Source organism: Suillus bovinus (assembly GCF_016758785.1).
Source record: "Suillus bovinus strain UH-Sbo-P2 chromosome Unknown EDB93scaffold_6, whole genome shotgun sequence".
In the NCBI taxonomy this organism is placed as follows: Eukaryota; Fungi; Basidiomycota; class Agaricomycetes; order Boletales; family Suillaceae; genus Suillus; species Suillus bovinus.
The window spans coordinates 763,868-785,704 of NW_024542062.1; the positions used below are offsets into that span (position 1 = coordinate 763,868).

Here is a 21,837-nt window from a genome sequence, read left to right on the forward strand (position 1 = left end):
CCCTACTGATAAGGTGCGTCGTTGCCAGCGCTTACTGCAGTAATCCTCATAGTAATTGTTCAGCCCCTTTTATGTTTATGTCCGCCGACGAAGGATCATCATCCAGAAAAGTATAAGTTACTAGGAAAGCACACCGTGAGCATGCTATTCAAGCTTCTAGATCTAATCGCTTTTACGTTTTTAAAGTAATGTCTAACACCGCCCCTTACGCTCAGCGGACAAGGAACAAAAAATGCGCGGTCAGAAACGATCTGTCCTCGACTACACCATATATCTAAAACCAATCTGGCCCCGAAGCTCCTTAATATCCTTCGCATTCCTGTTCCTCACAATCTGCTCATTCAGATGCTTCAAATAAAAATGCATCTCGCCAAATGTGGTCATGGAAACCCCAATTGCTGGGATGCTGACGGCATAGGAGTAAGGATATGGGCCCCATGTCAACGCCCACGCGTACCTATGAGAGAAGTGCAGTCGTGGATAATTACCAAGAACGAGGAATCGATGACCATGTCACAGACGAACCAACAACGTTGCCTGTCTGCCCCATTGCGTCAATGTGAAGGAATGGCAACAGCTCACTTCACAGGCTCTCTGGCGAAAGTGTTGTTGGCCCACACCCATAGCGTCAGATATCCAGCGATGAATTGAGTCATTAGGAACCTGTGTCTCTGAGTACAAGAAGTGACGCTTTATGAGCGGTGGCCCTATTTACAACGAAATATAACGCGCGGCTGTGTTCATCAGTATGATGAATGCAAGGACAACGAGTACATTGGAGGTATTTGTGACGCCTCTGCTTCTTGTCGGAGTACCTGATATCAGTGAGATGCGATTTTCCCATCAGAATGGTTGACCGACCATGTAAGAGCAAATGCCCCTAGAGCCGCAAACGCACGCGGGAAGTGACCGAAAAAAGGTACTGGAACATGAACGCAACTGAAAACCATCACACTTTCCAGTCAGACATGGCACCCCACAGTCCATGCATGGTCATCTGTCCGTCAGCCTTACTACCATCTTCTTGAAGGTGAGAAAAGGCGTGTGCTCTTTCCTCCGGGGTGTCGTGCAGGAAATCAGGCAGTACGAAATATCGCGCAAATCGCGACTAGGATGATGATGCCTCCTTTAATATAAAACTCAACCATTTACAGATCACTCAGCTCCAATGAGTGACAAGAGGCTATCGTCACTTGCCTTCATGCAGCTTGACCAAGTTTACAATTCATGCCGTGAAGAATACCAGACGCAAAAAGGGATCCGAATGCAGAGCTGAGTAGAATTTTAAGGAAACAAGAGCTATTCTCGTGTAGGGCTCATCCCGTTTGTCCCATTTAGATATAAGAAATAGGACGCCAGGAAGGAAGGGTGCTTCGGCAAAGCCAAGAAAAAACCGGACGACCAAAACCTGGTATTTGAACTTGGGTCTAGCTATTAGAGATTAGAATGATGCAAAACTAGAATGTGGACCTAGGCACAATTAGCAGCGGTATTCATGAACGTCCATTGCCAAACGTTGCAGCGTATCATGGGACAGACGTCTAGGGTCAGAGGACGTACAATCCAGAATATGCATATGAATATAAACACATTTTGAAAATTAGCTGATCAGAATGCGTAGCTACAGTTCGGAAGAACTTTTCAACGAGGACCTGCATGCTGCGGTAAACTGTCACTATAACGCGTAAACAAACATTAACAACGCGGCCACGAACTTATGATAGTCTTCTTGTGTTTCGTAATCGCTGGCACTCCAGTATAATTGTGCTGTCACTGATAAAAAAAAAAGTATGTTGCATACCGTGCATCACCAGAAAGATGTGAAATATACAGTGAAAATGCGTAATTTGCAAACCAGAGAAAATCATGCCATTAACGATACAGAGTGACCCACCGCCTGAGGTGTCATCTCAAACAAATCCTCGATTTCTTCCAAGCTCTTTCCTTTGGTCTCCGGCATCAAGAAGTGGCAGACGGCAGTGGTGAACAGCGTGGCTGATCCAAAGAAGAAATATGGACCGCTTGGAGAAGCCCGTAGAAAAAGCGGCGCAGTAAGCGCGACAGCGAAATTCACCAGCCAATTGCTGAGCTGATAGACGTCAGATATCATGCAGGCAAGCGAGAAGAGTACGCGACCTACCTGCTGGACAGCACATGCTTTTGCACGAAGCCGCGTGGGTATTATTTCGCATGCGTATATTTTAATGACCTGGATGAATCAACTCAGGTTCGTGCATGGCAGTGAATGATGAATCAACCCACCACAGCCCATGACCATGAGAAACTCGCCTGGCGTACAGCTCGTTTAGTACGTTTTGGGTGGTTTGACATGCGCGACACACACCACAAACATGTATATGAGTATGATCACAGCCCATTGCGGTCCTTTGCCGCTCAAATACACCTGTCCTTCGGCTTTTCCGCCATAGATCACGTACAAAGTACCGATGGTCATGAAACAAGCAGCAATAGAGATACCGCCACCGATCAAAGGAAATCTTCGCCCCCACTTGTCAACCCACAGTTGAGCAGGTATCGTAAATATCAAGTTGATTATTCCGGAAACACCAGACGCAAGGAATGCTGCTCGATTTGATGTAAACCCAGCTTGAGTGAACAGGATCGGAGCGTAATAAAGGACCGCATCGATCTAGAAGCCAGAAGATGTCATCCGAGACCCATCATCGGCTGTACAGGACAGCAACATACCCCACACAACATCTCAAAAGACATCAGAAACACGCTTAGAACGCTCCGTTTGATGTATCGTTTCTGAAATATCTCACGATAAGAAGCATCTTCCCGGTTCTGTTCCTCGAGGCTGCCTTGAATAAGACGCAGCTCGTCTTCTACGAATTCGCTGCTAGAACGGAGCTTCTGAAGAACCGCACGAGCTTCATCTATCCTCCCCCTCTGGACGAGCCATCGCGGAGAGTACGGCATAAAAGCCATTCCAGAGACCAAAACTACAGCCACACTCGCTTCCACAATAAAGGGTGTCCTCCAAGCCAACTCACCCCTAATTCTGGAAGACGCATACGCAACAAAATACCCCGAAGCGATCCCGATAGTGATAAGCAACTGTAACACCGTCGCAACTGTTCCTCTAATCTCTCGTGGAGAGATCTCGCAGAGGTAAATAGTAACGACGGAGATACTCTGACCCTGACCGATTCCCGTTATCAGCCGTGCGCATATGAGAACAGGGAAAGATTTCGCAGAGGCGGAAATGATCGTTCCCAGAAGGACTACAATGCCTCCAGTCAGGATCCCATACTTGCGAGATAGCAAGTCAGCTATATAACCGCTGCATAGCGAAGACAAGGAAGCGGAGAGAAGGATACACGCGACATAAATCCCGAGGACGCCTGAGGAGAGATGGCCGATAGAGCTAGAGAACTGGTCCATCTGGGTAATAGGACCAATGGAACCTGACAATCATGACTGATTAGAGATGTCTGTTGACCCAGGTCTGAAATATGACTGCGTACCTGTATCCAACCCCCACAGCATCCCAGCCAAGGACGTATGAAGGGCAATCAGGTATATTCTGGTAGTTGCAGATACCATCACTAAGACGGGAGTCTCAGCGCAAGCCTGCTGTCTGCCATAGTCAGTAGCAGAGCGGCGCCCGTACGTACAATCAGACGTAACGAAGCTGCAGGCAGAAGACTCCGATGGCCTATCTTCTGCTAAGGAGGGAACGCATCGTGATCACGAAACGTGTTACTTTTGGTTATGGCCTTGACCGAGACGAATAAACTTAATATACGACGACGTGATCATGGGACGCGTGATGGCCATACATAGCTGAGATTGATACAGTGCATGGCACGGCGCCGCGCGGTAGATAGGCAGATATTCCCTTGGCCAGAGATGTGCATGGCTTCTCGGAACAAGGAACAAATGAGTACTAGTGGCATGGCCGCATTGAAAATTAGGTTTGATACCAAGGAAAGTAATTACGTTCGAAGAGAATTACCATAACATGTGATTCAAATCTGCACTACTACAAACGAAACACAGAGTATGTATGATAGTATCATCGAAAGCAGTCAAACAGTCAGTAGTAGACTCAGTACCAAAGCAAAAAAGACATGCGGAAGAGAAATTTCATGAGTCTAACAGCATTCGTAACATTCATCATCATCGCTGGGGAAAAGAAACGGAGTAAAAGGAATGGTGGGGTGGCGTGCATCGCGTTGGAGTATGTTTTCATGTTTTTATTTGCATGAGAATAGGGCAGCCTTCACGACAACCCTCAGAAACAAAAATCAAACCTCAAAGACCCCCCTGCGGCGTAGACGCACTCTTCCGACCCAGAATATCCAGAATCTCAGAGATAGTCCGTGCCGCATCCATCGTCTGGGGCCCGCCAGGGAGAATCGTTAATCGCTGCTTGGTAGTATTCAGCGTAGCCTTCACATTTGGAACTACCCGCGCAACGTATGGTGCGATTAGAGGTTCCTAAAGTCCAAAAAAAACATCAGTACCTCAGTCGCACAATACACAGGGACATACATTGATGTTCAAAACAGTAGCAGTGCGTTGCATCCACCACAAAGACGACTTGAAAGCTTCGTCCACAGGAGGCGTCTCAGCAATTATAGTAGCCAGCTAATAAATAAAAATCAGAACCAATCAACAAAGAAGTTCCAAGAAATACGCACCCGGTGCAAAATTGACAAAATAACGGCCATAGACAACGGCCCCTTCCGATCCATAGGCATCACAACCTCTGGACTCGACCTCGCAAGAAGCTCCCTCAACTGCTTCGGATCCTGTGTACCCAGAACCGCCATATACGTATCCTCCCACGCATCATGCTGAGCGGGAGGAGACCGCTGGGACAGCGGTGGTGGGGGAGGGGGTTGGGGAGGCGCGATGGGGTGAGATGCTTGAGGCGCAGCGATCGTTGAAGGGTACCAAGTAGCGTGTGCGTGCATCTGCGGCGGCTGTGGTTGTTGGGAGAACGAACCGAGGGATTGAGAGGCATATACTGGGGCCTGCGTGGTTGCAGGAGGGAGGTTCTGGGAGCGATGCATGCCTTGACTCATAGAACTCATGTTTGAGACGCTAGGAACGGGAGAACTGCCAGTTGCTATCCGATGATTGGCAGTCGAGTTCAGCGATAAGAACTTGACTTGGTCGGACAACATCCTGACGGAATGCTCGAGATCCCTGATCAAGGACTGCCCAATTCATGAGAACAAACTAATTTTTGAGAGAAACCCCACTTACCTCCTGGCTCCGTGCAGCTTCTGTCTGCCATGACATAGAATCCTTCTTGACATTCAAAATCTCTGCCCTCATCTCCCGAAGGATATCCTGATGCATAGCCGAGGTCTGCTGCGAGTATGTAGGGATAATATTCTTCGTGACAGCGTCCTTGATGTACCGCTCGATGAGAGGGTTCAAATTCGTAGAGAGGATACTAGCGAAATGGCTCGAGATATCAGGGCGTAAAAGTAGCTTCTCAATCTCATTCGGAAGGCTCTGCGCACACCCAACAAACGTTAAAGTCAGAACCAAAAACCGAGAGGATCACAACGTACATTCTGGATAAACTCCGTCAACCCCCTCCCAACATGCTCATTAAGAGCAGCCCGAACTTCGGTCCTCGTAATATGCTCTAGCGCAGGCAACACGGAATTCTGGACTTCAGCTTTAACAGCCATCTCAACAACCCTCGTCGTATTTCTTGTAAGCTCCGTCGATATCAGCTTCAGAATTTTCTCCTGTCGATTGAAATCCTCAGCCTGCTCTTGAACGCGCGCTTCTTCCATCCGTTGGTCTGGGAACCAAAACCAAGATCAACGTCAAAACACCGGAAAAGGCACATCAGCCACTTACGTTGCTTATCCATCTCCTTCCCAATCAACCGTCCAATACGCGTATGCAAACTCTCCTCGCTCTTTTTGATCTCCTTGGTGACGACTATTGCAATTCCATTGTCAACACTAGCGCCCGCATCACCCTTGAAGCTGGCTAATTTCTCCGCTTCCTTCAAGTTCAGATTCGCAGCTTCGCGATCCCTGAACGCCACGTTCTTCCCTCGGACGTTCTTCCCCTTGCCTTCATGTGTACGGACTTCATCGCGCGCGATATCGCCCTCGAGTTCTTCAGAAGGAGGGGTTCGGAGTGTACGAGGTGGGATTATACTTCCAGACCCGGACCCAGAGGGCTGTGTGGTTGGCACAGGAGCAGGCCCAGGCCCGCTAATATTCACAGGCGCAGGAGGCATCTGACGCCCTGTACCCTTTACTTCCACGGGGGCCGCAGGCATATAAGGTGGGAACTTTCCAGGAGCGTTCAACACAGCCGTATCATACCACTCTTTCCTGATCAGCACCTGATCGACACCAGTGGAATGCACAGAGAATGCGACAAGTGCGAGGTCTCCCGGGGGGAGTTTAGCAGCGACACATGCAGCGTGCGCTTCGTCGCCTGTGGGGTCCGCGTCTGCTGAGAGTATCACGAAGTGGATGGTCGGTTTCGGACCAGAGAACTCAACGACTTGCTCGAAGAACCCGCCGCGAACGAGTTCGCCCGAAGACGAAGCGCTGACATCGAACCCGATGCGCAGGGAGATGAGACTGTCGCGCCGATTGTTGGCAACCCAGAGCGTCTGGATCCGGGAGTCGTAGTTGACGTGTCCGAACATGTCAGGATCTTCTTTGTTTCCGTTGACGAATTTGAATGTGGAAAGAACGTTCTTGGTGATGACGGAGAGAAGCTGGAACACTGTACCGTTCTTCCTCCCGATGACAATGCCGTCGTCGATGAATGTCAAAGACGATGGGACGTCGTCGCCGCGAACCCGGTGGGTCCAGAAAGGCATCTTGTCATGGACGTTCCACAGAGTAAGAGTGGAGTCCTCGGAAATAGTAGCCAGTGCAAAATGGGGAACATCAAAATCAAACGCGACCAAGCGCTGTTACGAAGGATGAGAACACACAAACAAAGAAGCAATAGGACTGACCGATGGCACGGAAAATACTTGAGAGATACGGTTCAATTCAACTTGTGGCAAAGGCTCTCCTCTAAAAGTACGCGCAGCGTCTGCTAGATCAAGTAAATACATTTTGGTCTCCGAAGCCACTGCCAGAGTGTCGGGTTGCTTTGGGTGCCATTTGACGGAATGAAGAGGGTCAGCGTCAGCGCTGGGGATGATGCACAACAAGAGTCGCCCGCTGTAAATATAATTAGAACAGACGTATGTGCTAAGCCCTAAGACACCTACGGTACATCATCAGTGATGACCTCGGGTAGTTCCCACACGACAAAGCCGCCATCGGAGGTGACACCTGCCAGCCTATTACCATACACAGCCATATCAATGACTGAGGTGGAAGGTGCAAAGACTGTCGGCAGCTGAAGCAGAGTGCGATCACCGCTCGACCGCGAGATGACACGGACACGACCCTTGGTCATGGCATACGCAATCCAATGAGTAGCACCAATGGTCGTACCAGGCAAGAACACAGAGTCCTGCTTGACTAAAGCAATCGCAGTAGATTTGACGGCATCCCTAGGGGCCTGCACGTCGTCCAGCGGCTGTGATACATCGAATACGATAGTTTGTGGTTGCGAGCTAAGAAAGAATGAGCGCAAGTGAGTACAGGCACATGTTAAAATATGGAAAGCTTGCCTTGGACTCGTCTGTGGCTTTCCCTTGACAGCGCCTTTGGCCCTGGATTCATTCTTCCAGGTGTTGCGAGGACCGGGTGATCCATCCTTGTCTCGCCTCGCAGGTGGGATAGGAGACTGACCGAGAGGTGACTCAACCGGCCGTGGCTGTGGACGCGGCTGCTGTGGAGCAGGCTTGGGGGGAGAGCCCCTTGGGGGTGACACACGGCCCGGCTTTGGAGGAAGAGGAGGGGGCGGGGGCATAGTACGAGGTTGGAGGGGTTGCTGCTGAGGGGTCGGCTGTGATTCCACCTGGGAATACTCGTCTGTAGTGCTATAAGGGTCATAGGTAGGAGATGGAGGCTGTGCAGAGTGGTGGGACTGCTGGGACCTGGTCAACTGGTCCATTAGGTTCTCAACAGACTTGCGCTTTGGGTCGTTGAGAGAACCTAGGGAAGCGGATGTCCAGGAATCCTCGTTTGTGCTGGATGCACTTGCAGGACCTGCTATAACAGGTTTCTTCTTGACGGTGGAGGTAGAGTCAAGGGCATCGAAAGGAGAAACAAACTCGAACATGGACTTGCGGGGAGAGGGGGTGAGCTGTTGGGGCTGGGGGACTGGTTGTGTATCCCTTGGCTGCTCCTGCTGGATGTAAGGGCCCTCATTGAGATGGTAGGGGTCTCCGATAGAAGACTGGGTCATGGAGGACTGTGCCATGGAAGACTGAAACTGGGGACTAGCGGCAGGGGGCAAAGTCGACATTGGTTGCGGAGCAGGCTCTGAGAAATTTGAGCGAGGAGCGGTACTATCATAAAGATCAGCATAAAATGTATCAAGGAAATCCCAAGAGGTCATGGTAGGAAGAAATGGAAAGCGGAATGAAAAGAAATGGAATAAAAGGAATTTAAAAGTGGCCTCGTGTATGAAGTGAGGCGAGAATGAAAGTTGACTGACCCCATGAGCTGTTCTAGGAGGATCTTTCCTTGAGTTTCACTGTTATTCGAAGGTGATTGACCTGATCTTATAGAGGAAGCAGGAGGAGACTGTTGAAGAGGTCTGATAGCAGGTATTGAAGTTGCAGCAGGATATAACAAGGAAAGGAGAGCGCTCTGTCTATCAGCTGGAGATGTAGAGACAGCTGGAGCTGAAGTATCGTCCATGCTTGGAGTAGCAGGGGCAGAATTTCCGTGAGATGTGATAGGTTGAAACAATGAATCAAGATAAGTTGGAGGAGGAGGAGTTGCGCTGCCTCTTGAGAAAAGCTTGTCATGAAGATTGGACTGTTCCATTATCAACCCAGCTAGAAGAGAATCGTTTGTCGAACAAAAAAAAACTCAACTCAGTTGGCCTCGTTGAACACACGAGGCGCGTAATCCAAATAAACACCAACTCCATAAGCTTCAAGCATAGCCTCTAGCACTTATGTACTAGTCTCGTCGTACCATTCCGACTGTACCAATGAAAATATTCTTCATGTGATGTTCAATGGGTGATGTTAGATTTGGTGAAAAGTATTTACTACAGGAAGAGCAAGGTAAATAATATATATGAAGCCTATCCACGTACTACTGTACTACAGGAAGAGCAAGGTAAATAATATATATGAAGCCTATCCACGTACTACTGTACTACAGGAGATTGGTTCCTATGGTAGGCTTTGACCGTGGAAAAGCTGCGCTTGTCTAACCTTCAACCTCGATCCCATCCTAAATCCAAAATGCCCTCCAAAGGATGGTTCAACCTCGAATCCGCGGGTGGTATGATCCCCGAAACTCAGTTCTTCGAGGGCGACTCTGCTTTCAAGTTCCTCGGCTTAACTCGTACACAAAGATTATACGGCTTCAGTTGGCTGGTGCGCACCCTAACTCTTCATTCATCATTCGTAGCTGAACCTTCCCCAGTCTCATCATTGGGTTTGCCCTTAGTTTACTAGGCAGTATATTGCTTTTCTTGGGTCAGCTCGGTAGTTTTGCAGGTCCGTTTCACTCATTCTTCATTCAAATACCATTATGACAACCTCTGTCAAAAGTGTTGTACACTATTGGTATCTTGGTGTCTCTCATCGGCACCGGTTTTGTCATTGGAGTCAGTTCCCCTCTCCTTATCTCCACCACTGACACTAACGTTTCCTAGTTTGCTTCCCAAATTAAGCTAGTACGTTTGATATCCTCCGCCTAGCACAACTCAAACACCTTCCGCGTAGATGTTCAAACCCGTACGAATCATCGCCACAGTCGTATTCCTCGGCTCAGTAGGCCTCGTCTTTGTCGGTGCCTTCGTACTTAAGAACGAGGTTCGTCCTCCCTTTCCTGTACCTTAGACTACCAGACTATACTGACCCTTAACCCTTATCTCCCAGGTACTTTGCATCAGTAAGCCCTAGAACTCTGCAACTTGCCGATTCCCTAAACGTTTTGATCTCATCAGTTTTCGTCATCATCGAATACCTCGCCTACACCTGGTATAACCTATCATACATTCCATACGCCCGATCAGCAGTGCTCAAACTCGTCGGAATGAGTTAATTATACGTATGTTTACGAAACCATCATAAGTAACGCCTCATGTCCCACTGCTTTGCAATGCCATATCAATACATTTGTTGAGTTCATTCCATTAGCCAGATAATCAATGAACACTATGCTGTTCTTACTACCCGCACTAGAGCCTTGCTCTAACCCTATTCAGTCGGCTCGAATCACATGATCGTACTCCCTCACCCCCTAAAGTTATTCTTCAGTTCACGCAACTTGTTCATAACTGCACCAGGTTCCTCTGCACCAGTAGCCCGCCTATACAAAAAAATCAGCGTTATGGCTATGACCAACAAACACCACGTACTGTATCACATCTTTATCCAAACGCATAAACACATTCCACTGCTTCTCATCACCGATAGTCGACAGACCAGTAGTAACCTTATTCTCTTGTGCAAGCTTGAAAAGCCTGCCAATAGCTGGGTTCTCAGGCTCGATAATTTTGGCGAACGCAACATTGCCAGCTGTATATTCGTGGCCATTGTAAACGACCGTGTCGTCTGGGAGCGTTGCTAGTTTCGAAAGGGAGGCATGCATCTGCTCTGCCGTCCCTTCGAAGAAACGACCGCACCCGCCTGGGGGGTGTCAAGAATGCGACGAGTGACGAGACTACTACCGCATACATACCTAAAAAGAGGGTGTCACCAGTGAACACACCGCCAGACTGAGACTTGTTAGATGTGTCCGTGACATGGAAGCAAATTGAATCCCTAGTGTGGCACGGGGTTGCCAAGCACCTGTGGCGATCCCCCGGTCAACGTTGAAGTTAACTATGAAAGTAAACAGGGGAAGTCCAATGGACCCACCGAACGTGTATATTATCACCAACAGTAAACTCGCCACCGTCCTCAACGAGATGAGTTTTAGAAGGCACATCAAAGCCTCCATAAACGGGGATGCTCGGATATGTGGAAACCTTGCGTGGAATGAGGGTGAACCATCAATCGTACCTATCTGGCACGTTACGCACCAGTGTCTGGTATGATGTTTAAAACGTTAGTGGCCAGTACATCACTGATGTAGGAAACAAACACGCCTTGTTTCCACCACTATGGTCTTGATGGTGATGCGTCGTGATGCCAGCCACAATGTCCACACCCTCCTTTTCTGCTACAGCCCGCACCTTCTCCACATCTAATACATCCACCACTGCCGCCTTCCTGCTTGGCTCGTCGATGAGGAGATACGCATAATTATCTGCGCTGACGAGAACGGGTACGACTTTCATCTTGTACGCTTTAACAGTGGATGCAAAAGCCCGGATACCGTGACCAATAAGTGTTCGGCTACTACTGCGGAAAGCGACGGAAAGCATATGTCAGCTCACCGCAAAACTGATGCACTTGCGGAACTCCAACGGTTGCTTATTCTTAGCCTTGGTACTGGAGCGTTTGTAACAGGTTGATCACGCGTGGCACCGGCCACCTCGCATCTGAATCTAGTGCACCGCCTCCGATAAACGTCTGATGTGATGGAGCTGGGCCACTCTCACATGTCAAAAGTTGTTTTTACTTCCCTTGGGCGCTCTTTTTGGTCTTCTTGCTTATTTTTTGATCGCCCTAGTGCTGCTCGTTTCTTCCTCCCACCAGCCTCCTGGGGTTCTGAGGATCTTGGATGCAGGGTGGTGCTTATACTCGTGCTGGTCTTTGTCGATTGTAAGTGTTCGTTCGGTGTCCTTGAATGGGTGTTAAATATGGGTTGGGTTTTAGCAGCGTATTCGCGCGCCATTAACTCGTCGTTGTCGACTCTGCAGTGAAAGATGGCTAAGTCCACCCATAATCTCCCGCCAGGGGTCGTCATCTCTTCTCCAAACGCCAGCACTGGTACTGCCACTTCATCACCCGCTACCACCCCAGAACCCACCGGGACCTCTTCTACATTCGATAACCTCAGTACCTCTTATACATCTGACACCCTCAGGTACCTCTTATACATCTGACACCCTCGGTACCTCTTATACATCCGACATCACCGGGTCTTCTGTTACATACCCGGCTTCTTCTACATCAAATACTGTTGAGTCCCTTGCAGTTCTGCCTCCAACATCTGCCACCGCGGCGATCTCATCGACATCACCCCAATCTTTTGCTGAACAAATCACATCATCTTCAGCAGCTGAGGCAACAACAACAACATCGGAAACTACGACTAGTTCATCGGCAACTTCGTCCACACATATCAACACCGGCGCCATAGCAGGCGGCGTCATCGGTGGAGTCGTCGTCGTCGTATTGCTCATCCTTGGCCTCATCCTCCGCCGTCGACGCAAAAAACACATCGCACCGTCCTCCGAATTCGCAGAAACCATCAAACGCGGCGAGTTGCCCGTCCTTCGCTTAGATTCCGGCGTAGAAATCGTACCCTCATGGTCACATAATCAAGTTCCCCTACCACTGCAGCAAGACTCATATTACACGAGTCCTGCCATGTCGGATATGAAACTCCTAGATGGGATGAGGATGGGAGGATCAGATGAGCAATCCGTGCGTTACAGTGTAGAAAAGCCGTTGCAGCCTCTTCGGCGCTCAAGTCAGCAGGGTTCGAATGAATTCACGACAATGGGCAACACTGCGCATAGGGTATCCAGCATCGGCAGCTCACAAGAGTTCTGGTCCCGTGACGCAGGAAAATTCGACATTCGGAAAGACTATAGATCTATATCCCCCCTTCCTACAAACACCAACTATGCACCCTTGATGCAAAACACGTACCCCATGGAGCCTTCTCACGCAGTGGATACCCTGCAGAACTCGTATGCTGATCTGTGGAAGCTCTCCGTTGCCCCGATGATGCGCTCACTACCAGATTCTGTTCGGAACGGTGCGAGCACACAGCCTTTACCCCCGTTGAGACCTGTACGACGTAGTGTGGACGTTGGGAGTGGGAGGAAGGTTTAATATTATTGCTATTCTTCATGTATATTTGCTGAACTTTTATGTCCGAGTCGGATTTTTGATATTTGGTACATAGTATCCAACTCGAGGATTACTGGTAATCAAATTTCGGAGGTTATGCGTGGCGAACTAAAGTCTGCTGTTCTTTAGTTTGCAGCGTTTGTTACCCCGGTGTCACCAAAGTACGACATACATCCATAGGGCATACGCTCATGAACTGTGGAAGCATCTTCATCGCCTCCAGGAGACATGTATGTACAGGAATTTAAATGCCCGAAACAAATTTGCCACTTCATGTCCTATCGTATGGTCACGGTAAAGTGGCGTTGATTCAATGTCAATGTAATCTATGCCACTTCGTGGCCATACGATAGCGATATTCATAAAGGCAACTCTTTCTACATATTCCGCTTGGTTTGTATCGCGTGACCCCTCATCTGTCATCGAATGGTCATAGTAAGCAGCGGAAGATACATTATGATTTCCGCTACCTATGACCACACGACAGCGATGTTGATAAAATCGGGCGACGAAGCACTTCATCTTCTCCCTGAGATTCGATCAACAGAAGGAGCTACTTCAGTAACTCGCTGTGACTACGGTTCCTAAAACGGGTTATAGCACGGTTGTCCTATCCAATTATGCAAAGAAAAGTCCATAGCTGTCAGTCCTACGTTCCAGCATGGCAGTGCGGCGCAGTGAAAGCCAAGAATGGGCCCGTGGATGATACATCAGCCCGTGGCACCGCCGTATCATGGCGATGGTGCCTGCGGAGGTCCAATCGACATCAGCACCTTATGCTGTTATCTGTGGCTGACCTCGATGACATGGAGTCCTGCCAATGGATGTTGGAATGAGCAAGTGCAAACGAGCTCGTAGGTTAGAGGAAAAGAGTGAACTTGCCGGTGTTTGGTTAGCGTCCGCATAGAGTCGTCGGACAATAACTATCGACCTCGGAAACTAGCGGTGCATAGGAAGGATGCGCACTGGCTAGGTCGTTACATGAAGCGTTCAAAAATCAAGTCTACGAACAATTAAAGGCAAAAGAGCGCACTGCATAGTAGAGATAGCCTCTGAAACTCAAAAGGTTCCATTGTCTGCAGGTACTGCGGACCATGAGAACGTCAGTGACAAAAATATTACAAGCGGCAGACTAGTTACAAGCAGAAAAATAGACCGACTTCAGGTTGCATTTTATCCGCCGTTTAGATTGAACCATCAGAGAATTCTAGGCTGTCGTCGTGGCTGCTTGACTGCTATTATGCAGTGAGCTAGGCGAGGCTTGCAAACTGTGCATCGAGGCGGGGGCCAAAGTCCATTTCTCAACGCCAAGCTAAACCTGGCTTATGTCATCAATTGCAGTTATGATGCCGTGTCAGACTCGTAGTCGTATGATCACTTTCGACCATGCTGGACCACTGTTCAATCTCGCACAAAGGTCGGTCTAATAATTGCTTTGAATCAGATGAACCTCACCATTAGTTACAGGAGGTATTGTGTTATGGTCACGTTCCTTTACCCCAGAAGCATCTCACTTGGCTTCTTCTCCCTCGTCTCCCGTAAATTCTCTCATACGTGAAGCCTTAATCGAAGGGCGGACAGCTGAGGAGAAATACGAGAAGGATGGATATGCAGTGAAGTGGACATTCTTTAATGATCTAGAGCTAATTTTTGTGGTACGTCCGCTGTTCATACTGCTGGAGTAACTTTCGACTAACATTCATAAATGCAGGTTGCATATCACCGCATCCTTCAACTAACTTATGTGGATGATCTCCTAGCTGCGCTTAAAGCACTGTTTATAAAACTATTCGAGCCATTCCTGGCTACTTTCGTTGCTTCGCTGCACGCAATAAAAAGCGGGAAACTCGTGTCAGCTGCTGCGCGCGACTCTCTCAAAGCGTGGAACTTTGCAAAAGCGTTTGAAGGCTGGGATGGTGTCTTCGACAAGCTCTTGAAGGGATTCGAAGACAAAGCTGCCCAGGTGCGTTCTTGTTCTCCCACATATGTCATACTTGTTCACACCAAGTCTGCAGGAGCGGAAGTCTCGCTATAGACAAGTGGCTCCAGCTCTGCCCGACTCCAGTCCTCCTTCCGATGACCTCAGTACGGGTGAGTTTTCCATCCAATACGTCACGGATATATCCTCAAGCGATCTTCAGTTCCTTCCGAATCGTCGATTGCAGTGCAGGATGAGCAACAGATAGCTCGGAACGTACAAGCACTCAAGAATAGACTGCGTGGCCGGGGTGGCCGGAGGGGAGGACGAGGTGCGACGAGGGTGGACTCGGGAAGTGGCTGGGACAGCATGCCAGCTTCAGAGTGAGTGCACAACTCATTTTAGTTTAAATCAGTGTTTTACATCACACAGCTCCGAGTCAACGAGCAAAAGGGCGAAAGGAAAGGCTCAGCGGAAATGGGGTGATTCCGCCCCGTCCGAAACAGAAATGGCATCTTTAGACTTTAGCATCGACAAGCCTGACTCCGGCACAAATGGTCATTTATCGCACGACCTGCAAGCCCTCGTAGACAAAGCTTCTCTCGGAACTAGGACAAGGGATGGTTTATATGAGGTCAAAGATTGGGACTTTGGTGGAAGGGACGATGAGGCGAATGGTGCTATCACTCGTGCTTTGAAGAACGAGGGCGCAAAGCAGCCAACAGGCTCATTGGGCGCTCTGAGTTCTTTGTTCTCACGTTTGACAGGCTCCAAAGTTTTAACCGAACAGGACTTGAAGCCTGTATTGGAGGGGATGAAACAACACCTTATGAAGAAAAATGTCGCCATGGAAATTGCGGACAAGGTCTGCGAAGGTGTCGGTGAGACTCTTGTGGGGAAGAAAGTGGGAGGATTCCAAAGTATGTCGCGTTTTGCATCCTGAACTCTCGTTCTGATGTAACTTCAGCCACCAGCAATGCAGTTCGGACAGCACTGTCGTCCTCGCTCACGCGTATTCTAACGCCAAAGACCTCAACTGACCTGTTGTTGTCGATTAGGACTAAACTTTCTTCTCCACTACCTTCCGCTCAACAAAGGATGCCCTATAGCATCACCTTTGTGGGTGTGAACGGCGTAGGAAAGAGCACAAACTTATCGAAAGTCTGTTTCTGGCTCATCCAGAATGGTATGCGAGTGCTTATTGCAGCCTGTGACACTTTCCGGTAAGAGCTTGGTTAGTAATATCAGTTGCACTGATTCTGACCAACCCGTGTAGGAGCGGCGCGGTCGAACAGCTTCGCGTACATGTGCGCAATCTTTCTATGCTTGGCGTCAACGGCGCAACGAATAGCAAAGGCCGTGTCGAGCTTTATGAGAAAGGGTATGGGAAGGATGCTGCGGGCATCGCCAAAGAAGCCATCGCATATGGTACGGAATTTTTATATTCGAAGTGCATTTTCAACTCACCAATCTATACTCAGCCAAAGATAACGACTTTGATGTCGTCTTAATCGACACAGCTGGGCGCATGCAAGACAACGAGGTACGCAACCCAGTACTATCATTGTCACGATCCTGATGGATCATTTTCTGCTAGCCCCTTATGCGTGCACTTGCTAAGGTATGATACGCAGTTTAAGCTTCTTGGAACTCCGCTAATAAACTCCACAGCTTGTCTCTGCGAATAACCCAGACAAGATCATCTTTGTTGGCGAGGCGCTCGTTGGCAATGAGGCAGTCGACCAGCTTACTAAGTTCGACCGCGCCCTTCGCGACTTCTCGTCTGCATCCGGCTCAGGCAAAGGGCGTGGCATCGACGGTATGCTAGTGACCAAATGGGACACAGTGGATGACAAGGTGCGTGGTTTACTTGTCGCGGCAATGACATCTAACGCTTCTGCATAGGTTGGTGCGGCGCTCTCGATGACATATGTGACAGGCCAGCCAATTATTTTTGTCGGATGTGGTCAGGTTTGTTTTTGATCTCTCTCCCTAATGCATAGCTCGCATTCTGACTACTTCAACAGACATATACGGACCTCCGCCAGCTGAGAGTTGCGAACGTTGTACAGGCGATACTAAGCGATTGATATATTTGATATAATTTTGCTATCTACTTGCTCTCTATATTGGATGAATACCAGTGTCGAAAAATGATGCGGCTGGCAAACGTACGCTAGCTTTGTGATGAGTCGAAACTCAATCTTTTTTCTTCATGCATCAGCTCGAGAGACCCCGTAGGTACTATGTAGCGGTCACCGATGCTGTCCGACAACCCCTGTGCTATATACCTATTCTGATTCAGGTCTACTGACTACATTCATTAATTTATTCGTTTTTACAATTCCTGTGATGGCATCGAGGTTCACCCCGACTACATGGAATTTAGACGTACCGCAAAATGGCAATTGGGTTACATATAGCTTCATCTTGCAAGTGACAAACTCAAAAAGTACAACAGTATCAATATATAGTACGGACAATCTATGAAGCAAGATAATTGAAGAAATATGATAGAAATAAGTAGCGGGCTCTGCGATACATGCGGCCTTACACGACTTATCGCATTGTTTAAGATTCGAACATGCAACGAAAGGTGATAAGAAAGGCGATAAGGAAGACGATGCAAGACAGTACGATATGCTGCGTAAATCCGATAGCTTCAGATTGGTCATCGAGATGACCTGGGATTTGGAGAAGAAATTCCTGTGTCGGTAGGTCAACTTGCGGGTCTAGGAGGAAACCATTGTGAGCACACGGACCTTTGCAGGTTTCTCGCCTTCGGAGACCCCGACAGCTTCGGAGTGGTCACTGAGATGGCCTGGGTTTCGGAGAAGATGTTCCTGGTTGCATAGGTCAACTTGCGAGTATAGGAGAATCCTATTGTGAACACACGTACCTTTGCAGGTTTCTTACCTTCGAAAAACCCAACAATTTCAGACTGATTATTAAGATGATCCGGGGTTTGGAGAAGGTGTTCCTGTATGTGTAGGTTAGCTTGCCAGTCAAGGAGGAAATCATCGTGATCACACTGCACACGCACCTTTGCAAGCTTCTCGCTTTCAGCTAAGATAGTCAGGCAAGACTGCAGATCCTTCACACACCACTGTCTTTCGAGCCAGTTGGGGAGATGATTATCCCAGAAAGACTTGAATATATGGGCGAGTTTCCCGTTCCATGGCTTCGGAGCTTGCGAGATATGGACGGCCCAGTTTTGACATGCGTAATTGAGAACGTTGGAAGATAACTGACTTCGTTCGCGTGTTTCGTTTGCGAAATTTGAAAAAGCCTTCATTGCATGGATAATCTCGATGTCTGATGAGAGGTGATCTTGTGTGAATGCAGAGGTGGTGGGATGATCCTGGTGCCTTAATGCCAAGAATACAGGAAACATTAAGAAATCCGGCAAGCTCTTGAACTGCCGAATGACTCGAAAAGCTGGCTGTGCAGACAATTCCGGGATGATAATGTACTGTTTTATCGCTTCTAATGTGTTCGAAAATTCCTCCATTGCCACCCAAGCAGTCGTCAATCGCCACATTTGACCTTGTGGCGTCTGCAACCAGTCTCGCCCGTCTGGGGTTTTCAGCCAGTCCCGCGCACCCGGAGTCTGCAGCCAGTCGTTCCCACCCTGAGTGGGCAGCCAGTCTTGCCCATCGTGGGTCTGCAGCCAGTCTTGGCCGTACTCGCTTTGCAGCCAGTTTTGGCCGCCGAATGTCTGCAGCCAGTCTTGGCCAGCGAAGGTCTGCAGCCACTGTCGCCCACCCTGGGTCTGTAGCCAGTCCGGTATGCCATGTGTCTGCACCCAGCACATCCCTCCATAGGTCTGTAACCAGTCCTTCGCACTCTCGGTCTGTAGCCAGTCTTGTCCTCCCTGGGTCTGCACCCAGTCCTTCCCAACATGGCTCTGCACCCAGTCCTTTCCCTCCTGGGTCTGCAGCCAGTTGTTGTTCCTAATCCGGATCGGGAATGAAGTTTTCTTGTGTTGGGTCGGTAGCGGGTCCCACATAGACTGGCTCCGTAATCCCGTGGGATAGTGTATCTGCGTTTTGTGCACGGTCAGCGGCTGTGACCCCTCGGAATTGTGTATCTGCTGTAGATCCTGGGTCTGCGGCGAGTGTTGTAGAACTACCGATGGTATTCTTGCCAATACAGTTTGACCAATAGAGCCTGAGTTTTGCCCGCGCTGATTCTGCAGCTGGTTAGAGATATCTAGCCAGCTTTGCGCCATCTGGGTTTGCAACCAGCCTTTCCCTTCTTGAGTCTGCAGCCATGCACACCCATCCTGACCTTCCAGCCACGCACGCCCGTCCTGAGTGCCTAACCAGAATTGTAACTCTGGACTGTGATTTCCCCGAAGCCATAGAAGAGTTACAAGCACCTGTATGGGCTCCGGCGGCTGGACGATGAAAGATAGTGAGTGTGTTAGATTCTTGGGGTCGTGGGGTTCCATAGCTTGACTGTGCTTTTTCAATGCTGAGAGTGCATACAAGAGGGCTGATCGACCTGGGAGCTCTTGTATCATTAAACGGAGAGAAGAATGTGCGAGCAGGGAGTGGGGTGAAGTGTTATAGAGACTGCAGTTTGAGCGATGAAAAACATAGTCACGGACGGACGAGTGATAGATATTCACGGGGAGACTGTTGTCGGGAGGAATATCTATGACAGACCGCAGTTGTACCAGCACCTTCTCGACGTCCCTGCCCTGACCAGGGCCAAGAAGTTCCGAGATTTGTGAGATCGGTAGAGGATCTATAAGGACAGCAACAACGGACATGTACAGGTAAGCCAGCTTCGGATCAGTGCATGTGAAGAGGATACGGTCGTATAACTCGTACACCTCCGTTCCCGGAAGCAATTGACTCGTTAGTTCGAGCATGAGTTCAAGCCGGTCACCGGGATCGTTGTGTCGATCATCAATAAATTTCATCATTGTAGATGCTACGATGAAACGTCTGCCCGCTCGGATTGCCAGCTTCTCGATTTGATCCTTCGTTGGCTGCGAGAAGGTAGGAGAGCGACTTCGTAGCTTTCCAAATGAATGCTCCAAGAATCGATAGATATCTTCATCAACATCTGCGCCGTCTAGGGAGATGATAGGAGTAACACCCTCCCCAGAAATCTTCACTGGTATCTCGCACAACAACGGGCGCACGTCTTCATTCTGCATGGCTTCACAAATATGCGCTTCCGAACGACTCGTGACTAGAATGTGGATGGAAGGAAGATCAGGATCGCGAAGAACTTGGGCGAGCAGGGAGATGAGTTCGGTAACCTCGCTTTCGGATTGGCCTTCATCCCTGAATTCGGATGAGTATTCATTGGGGGATTCGTGTGTGCATTCATCAAGGGCGTCGACAACGAACGTCAAAGGAGGACACTTCTGTAGTCTGTAACGAAGCTTCCGCAGAGGTTGTAGAAACAACCCCTCCATCTGCTTGCGAAGTGACTTTTCGGGATCCAGAAGGGTGGGGTCCTTGAGGATAGCTCTGTTCACGTCTGTCTGAATGCTGGAAAAATTTTGGGCAAGCTGGTAGGCAAGCGTTATAAAGAAATAACCAGTCGTGCGGCGTTTCGTGTGTTTGCGCGAGAAGAAGAATGTTCCACCGAGCCGCGTTTCTTCTTTCGTCTCCTCTGTCATTTTCAGGCCTCTCATCCTTTCGGCTACAGTGAACGCTACAGCAGATTTTCCAACGCCGGCTGTGCCATGCAACCAGATCAGTCGATTCGTCTCTTTGGTGTCTGATAATCCATGAATGTGGTTGAGAAGGACCACCCGGGTCCCTTTCAAACATTTCGGATGGGGCCGGCGTTCACGAGAGTCATGTTCAGCTCCCTTCACGGCGACCTGGGAAAACTTCTCCCAGATTCCTTCAGACATATCCAAGATCTGTTTATACCGTCAGGGAACAAGAGGGGAATAAGATATGGGTTGTACTGACGTTGATTCCTTTGGAAAAGAATGTTGATTATGATGATACAGATAAAAGGAATGAACGTCGAGAAGTACTACTGGAGTACGATAGTTAAAGATCATACAAGCAGGGGTACCTCGCAACTTACCAGGACGGATTGCAAGGAAACGACGTTTGGGCGTAGCAATTCTGCAAAACGGTGATGAGCTGAGCGGCGGAAGATTCGAACTATGCCACTTACTCAGTTGTTGATTCTATGAAAAGCTCATTAGAACCTGGATGATGGTGGGGTGCCGCCGCGGCGCTTTGAAGGACCCTGTCACCCTGAACGACTAGGCGCTCGTCCGGTTGCACTCATCGGAGCAACCGCCCAATGGTACGACCAGCATCACAGCCTTTGACTCGCGCGATGCGCTGAGCTATTGGTAACTTGCAAAATTTAGAAATACAAGTTGTGCAAATGTGCGGCAGTTCGTGACAGTAGGAGTCCGATCTAAGTCGAAAACTAATTTTGGACAGTACTAATATTAATGACTTGGATCGGATTGACCTTGTAATAAAATGTAAAGCATTCTGCAGTGGCCTTATAATGCCTGTAGACCAGACAAGACCAGAACATATTGTGAGTCGTACGATAAGGTGATCATAATTGTTAAAATTGACATAAAAAAATCTCTCTGGCGGGGAGTCGAACCCCGCTCTCCCGCGTGACAGGCGGGTGTACTATCCGATATACTACCAGAGATATTAAAAGTGCCAAAACAAAATTATATAAACAGTCACTGTCATCAATCCTTGGTGTTCATTCCTTCCATTGAACTTGATGGCAAGTTCCCAATGGACGCATTTCTTTCGATTCTGGCAGAATTGTCGAACCAGTTCGAACTGTGTTATGAGCTGCGGTGACCCACCCGCCTATCAAT

The 21,837-nt window shown here is 48.9% G+C and overlaps 7 protein-coding genes and 1 non-coding gene across 8 annotated transcripts; 3 read left to right on the forward strand and 5 right to left on the reverse strand.

The window, feature by feature from the left end:
* Positions 1 to 1,864: 1,864 nt before the first annotated feature.
* Positions 1,865 to 3,570, reverse strand: EDB93DRAFT_1077687 (general substrate transporter; the record flags this gene model as incomplete). Its single annotated transcript, XM_041445330.1, has 6 exons — positions 1,865 to 2,089; positions 2,141 to 2,209; positions 2,263 to 2,289; positions 2,345 to 2,650; positions 2,710 to 3,431; positions 3,492 to 3,570. 6 exons carry the CDS (start codon positions 3,568 to 3,570, stop codon positions 1,865 to 1,867), a joined length of 1,428 nt encoding a protein of 475 aa, XP_041311870.1.
* Positions 3,571 to 3,925: 355 nt separating this feature from the next.
* EDB93DRAFT_746534 (uncharacterized protein) lies at positions 3,926 to 9,145 on the reverse strand. The gene is made up of 10 exons (XM_041457318.1): positions 8,584 to 9,145; positions 7,652 to 8,434; positions 7,244 to 7,594; positions 6,983 to 7,193; positions 5,854 to 6,934; positions 5,556 to 5,794; positions 5,242 to 5,496; positions 4,671 to 5,192; positions 4,522 to 4,617; positions 3,926 to 4,467 (listed from the first exon to the last, which is right to left on the reverse strand). Exons 1-10 carry the CDS (start codon positions 8,916 to 8,918, stop codon positions 4,282 to 4,284), a joined length of 4,059 nt encoding a protein of 1,352 aa, XP_041311871.1. The 5' UTR covers positions 8,919 to 9,145; the 3' UTR covers positions 3,926 to 4,281.
* EDB93DRAFT_1325803 (SFT2-domain-containing protein) lies at positions 9,113 to 10,224 on the forward strand. The gene is made up of 9 exons (XM_041455039.1): positions 9,113 to 9,163; positions 9,219 to 9,481; positions 9,531 to 9,542; positions 9,589 to 9,604; positions 9,659 to 9,714; positions 9,763 to 9,783; positions 9,833 to 9,922; positions 9,989 to 10,001; positions 10,057 to 10,224. Exons 2-9 carry the CDS (start codon positions 9,347 to 9,349, stop codon positions 10,152 to 10,154), a joined length of 441 nt encoding a protein of 146 aa, XP_041311872.1. The 5' UTR covers positions 9,113 to 9,163; positions 9,219 to 9,346; the 3' UTR covers positions 10,155 to 10,224.
* Position 10,225: 1 nt separating this feature from the next.
* On the reverse strand, positions 10,226 to 11,394 carry EDB93DRAFT_1199925 (beta-lactamase-like protein; the record flags this gene model as incomplete). The annotated part of the gene is made up of 5 exons (XM_041450928.1): positions 10,226 to 10,421; positions 10,471 to 10,741; positions 10,794 to 10,903; positions 10,973 to 11,082; positions 11,182 to 11,394. 5 exons carry the CDS (start codon positions 11,392 to 11,394, stop codon positions 10,346 to 10,348), a joined length of 780 nt encoding a protein of 259 aa, XP_041311873.1. The 3' UTR covers positions 10,226 to 10,345.
* A 531-nt stretch (positions 11,395 to 11,925) lies between these two features.
* Positions 11,926 to 13,355, forward strand: EDB93DRAFT_1301240 (uncharacterized protein; the record flags this gene model as incomplete). Its single annotated transcript, XM_041454687.1, has 2 exons — positions 11,926 to 12,058; positions 12,087 to 13,355. The coding sequence occupies 2 exons, from the start codon at positions 11,926 to 11,928 to the stop codon at positions 13,061 to 13,063; spliced, it is 1,110 nt and encodes a 369-aa protein (XP_041311874.1). The 3' UTR covers positions 13,064 to 13,355.
* A 680-nt stretch (positions 13,356 to 14,035) lies between these two features.
* EDB93DRAFT_746882 (SRP54-type protein) lies at positions 14,036 to 17,347 on the forward strand. Its single transcript, XM_041457319.1, has 13 exons — positions 14,036 to 14,498; positions 14,549 to 14,736; positions 14,793 to 15,044; positions 15,097 to 15,172; positions 15,223 to 15,382; positions 15,432 to 15,919; positions 15,967 to 16,222; positions 16,276 to 16,427; positions 16,481 to 16,542; positions 16,597 to 16,620; positions 16,671 to 16,856; positions 16,905 to 16,970; positions 17,027 to 17,347. The coding sequence occupies exons 1-13, from the start codon at positions 14,468 to 14,470 to the stop codon at positions 17,087 to 17,089; spliced, it is 2,004 nt and encodes a 667-aa protein (XP_041311875.1). The 5' UTR covers positions 14,036 to 14,467; the 3' UTR covers positions 17,090 to 17,347.
* Positions 17,348 to 17,407: 60 nt separating this feature from the next.
* EDB93DRAFT_746936 (uncharacterized protein) lies at positions 17,408 to 21,099 on the reverse strand. Its single transcript, XM_041457320.1, has 6 exons — positions 21,063 to 21,099; positions 20,942 to 21,011; positions 18,043 to 20,889; positions 17,899 to 17,979; positions 17,762 to 17,842; positions 17,408 to 17,705 (listed from the first exon to the last, which is right to left on the reverse strand). The coding sequence occupies exons 3-6, from the start codon at positions 20,878 to 20,880 to the stop codon at positions 17,571 to 17,573; spliced, it is 3,135 nt and encodes a 1,044-aa protein (XP_041311876.1). The 5' UTR covers positions 20,881 to 20,889; positions 20,942 to 21,011; positions 21,063 to 21,099; the 3' UTR covers positions 17,408 to 17,570.
* Positions 21,100 to 21,587: 488 nt separating this feature from the next.
* On the reverse strand, positions 21,588 to 21,659 carry EDB93DRAFT_t24. The gene has a single exon. It is a non-coding gene; the product is annotated as a tRNA-Asp (tRNA).
* Between the last annotated feature and the right edge of the window lie 178 nt (positions 21,660 to 21,837).

Coding starts and splice junctions, on each gene's coding strand:
- EDB93DRAFT_746534 (XM_041457318.1), bottom strand. CDS start 8,918: ATGGAACAGTCCAATCTTCATGACAAGCTTTTCTCAAGAGGCAGCGCA. Junction 6,935..6,982: donor AAGTATTTTCCGTGCCATCG/GTCAGTCCTATT, acceptor CCTTCGTAACAG/CGCTTGGTCGCGTTTGATTT. Junction 5,497..5,555: donor TGACGGAGTTTATCCAGAAT/GTACGTTGTGAT, acceptor GGGTGTGCGCAG/AGCCTTCCGAATGAGATTGA.
- EDB93DRAFT_746882 (XM_041457319.1), top strand. CDS start 14,468: ATGCTGGACCACTGTTCAATCTCGCACAAAG. Junction 14,737..14,792: donor ATCTAGAGCTAATTTTTGTG/GTACGTCCGCTG, acceptor TCATAAATGCAG/GTTGCATATCACCGCATCCT. Junction 16,543..16,596: donor GGCGCATGCAAGACAACGAG/GTACGCAACCCA, acceptor ATTTTCTGCTAG/CCCCTTATGCGTGCACTTGC.
- EDB93DRAFT_746936 (XM_041457320.1), bottom strand. CDS start 20,880: ATGTCTGAAGGAATCTGGGAGAAGTTTTCCCAGGTCGCCGTGAAGGGA. Junction 17,980..18,042: donor AAAGCGAGAAGCTTGCAAAG/GTGCGTGTGCAG, acceptor CTACACATACAG/GAACACCTTCTCCAAACCCC. Junction 17,843..17,898: donor AAGGTAAGAAACCTGCAAAG/GTACGTGTGTTC, acceptor CTATGCAACCAG/GAACATCTTCTCCGAAACCC.
- EDB93DRAFT_1325803 (XM_041455039.1), top strand. CDS start 9,347: ATGCCCTCCAAAGGATGGTTCAACCTCGAATCCGCGGGTGGTATGATC. Junction 9,715..9,762: donor GCACCGGTTTTGTCATTGGA/GTCAGTTCCCCT, acceptor AACGTTTCCTAG/TTTGCTTCCCAAATTAAGCT. Junction 9,784..9,832: donor TTGCTTCCCAAATTAAGCTA/GTACGTTTGATA, acceptor CCTTCCGCGTAG/ATGTTCAAACCCGTACGAAT.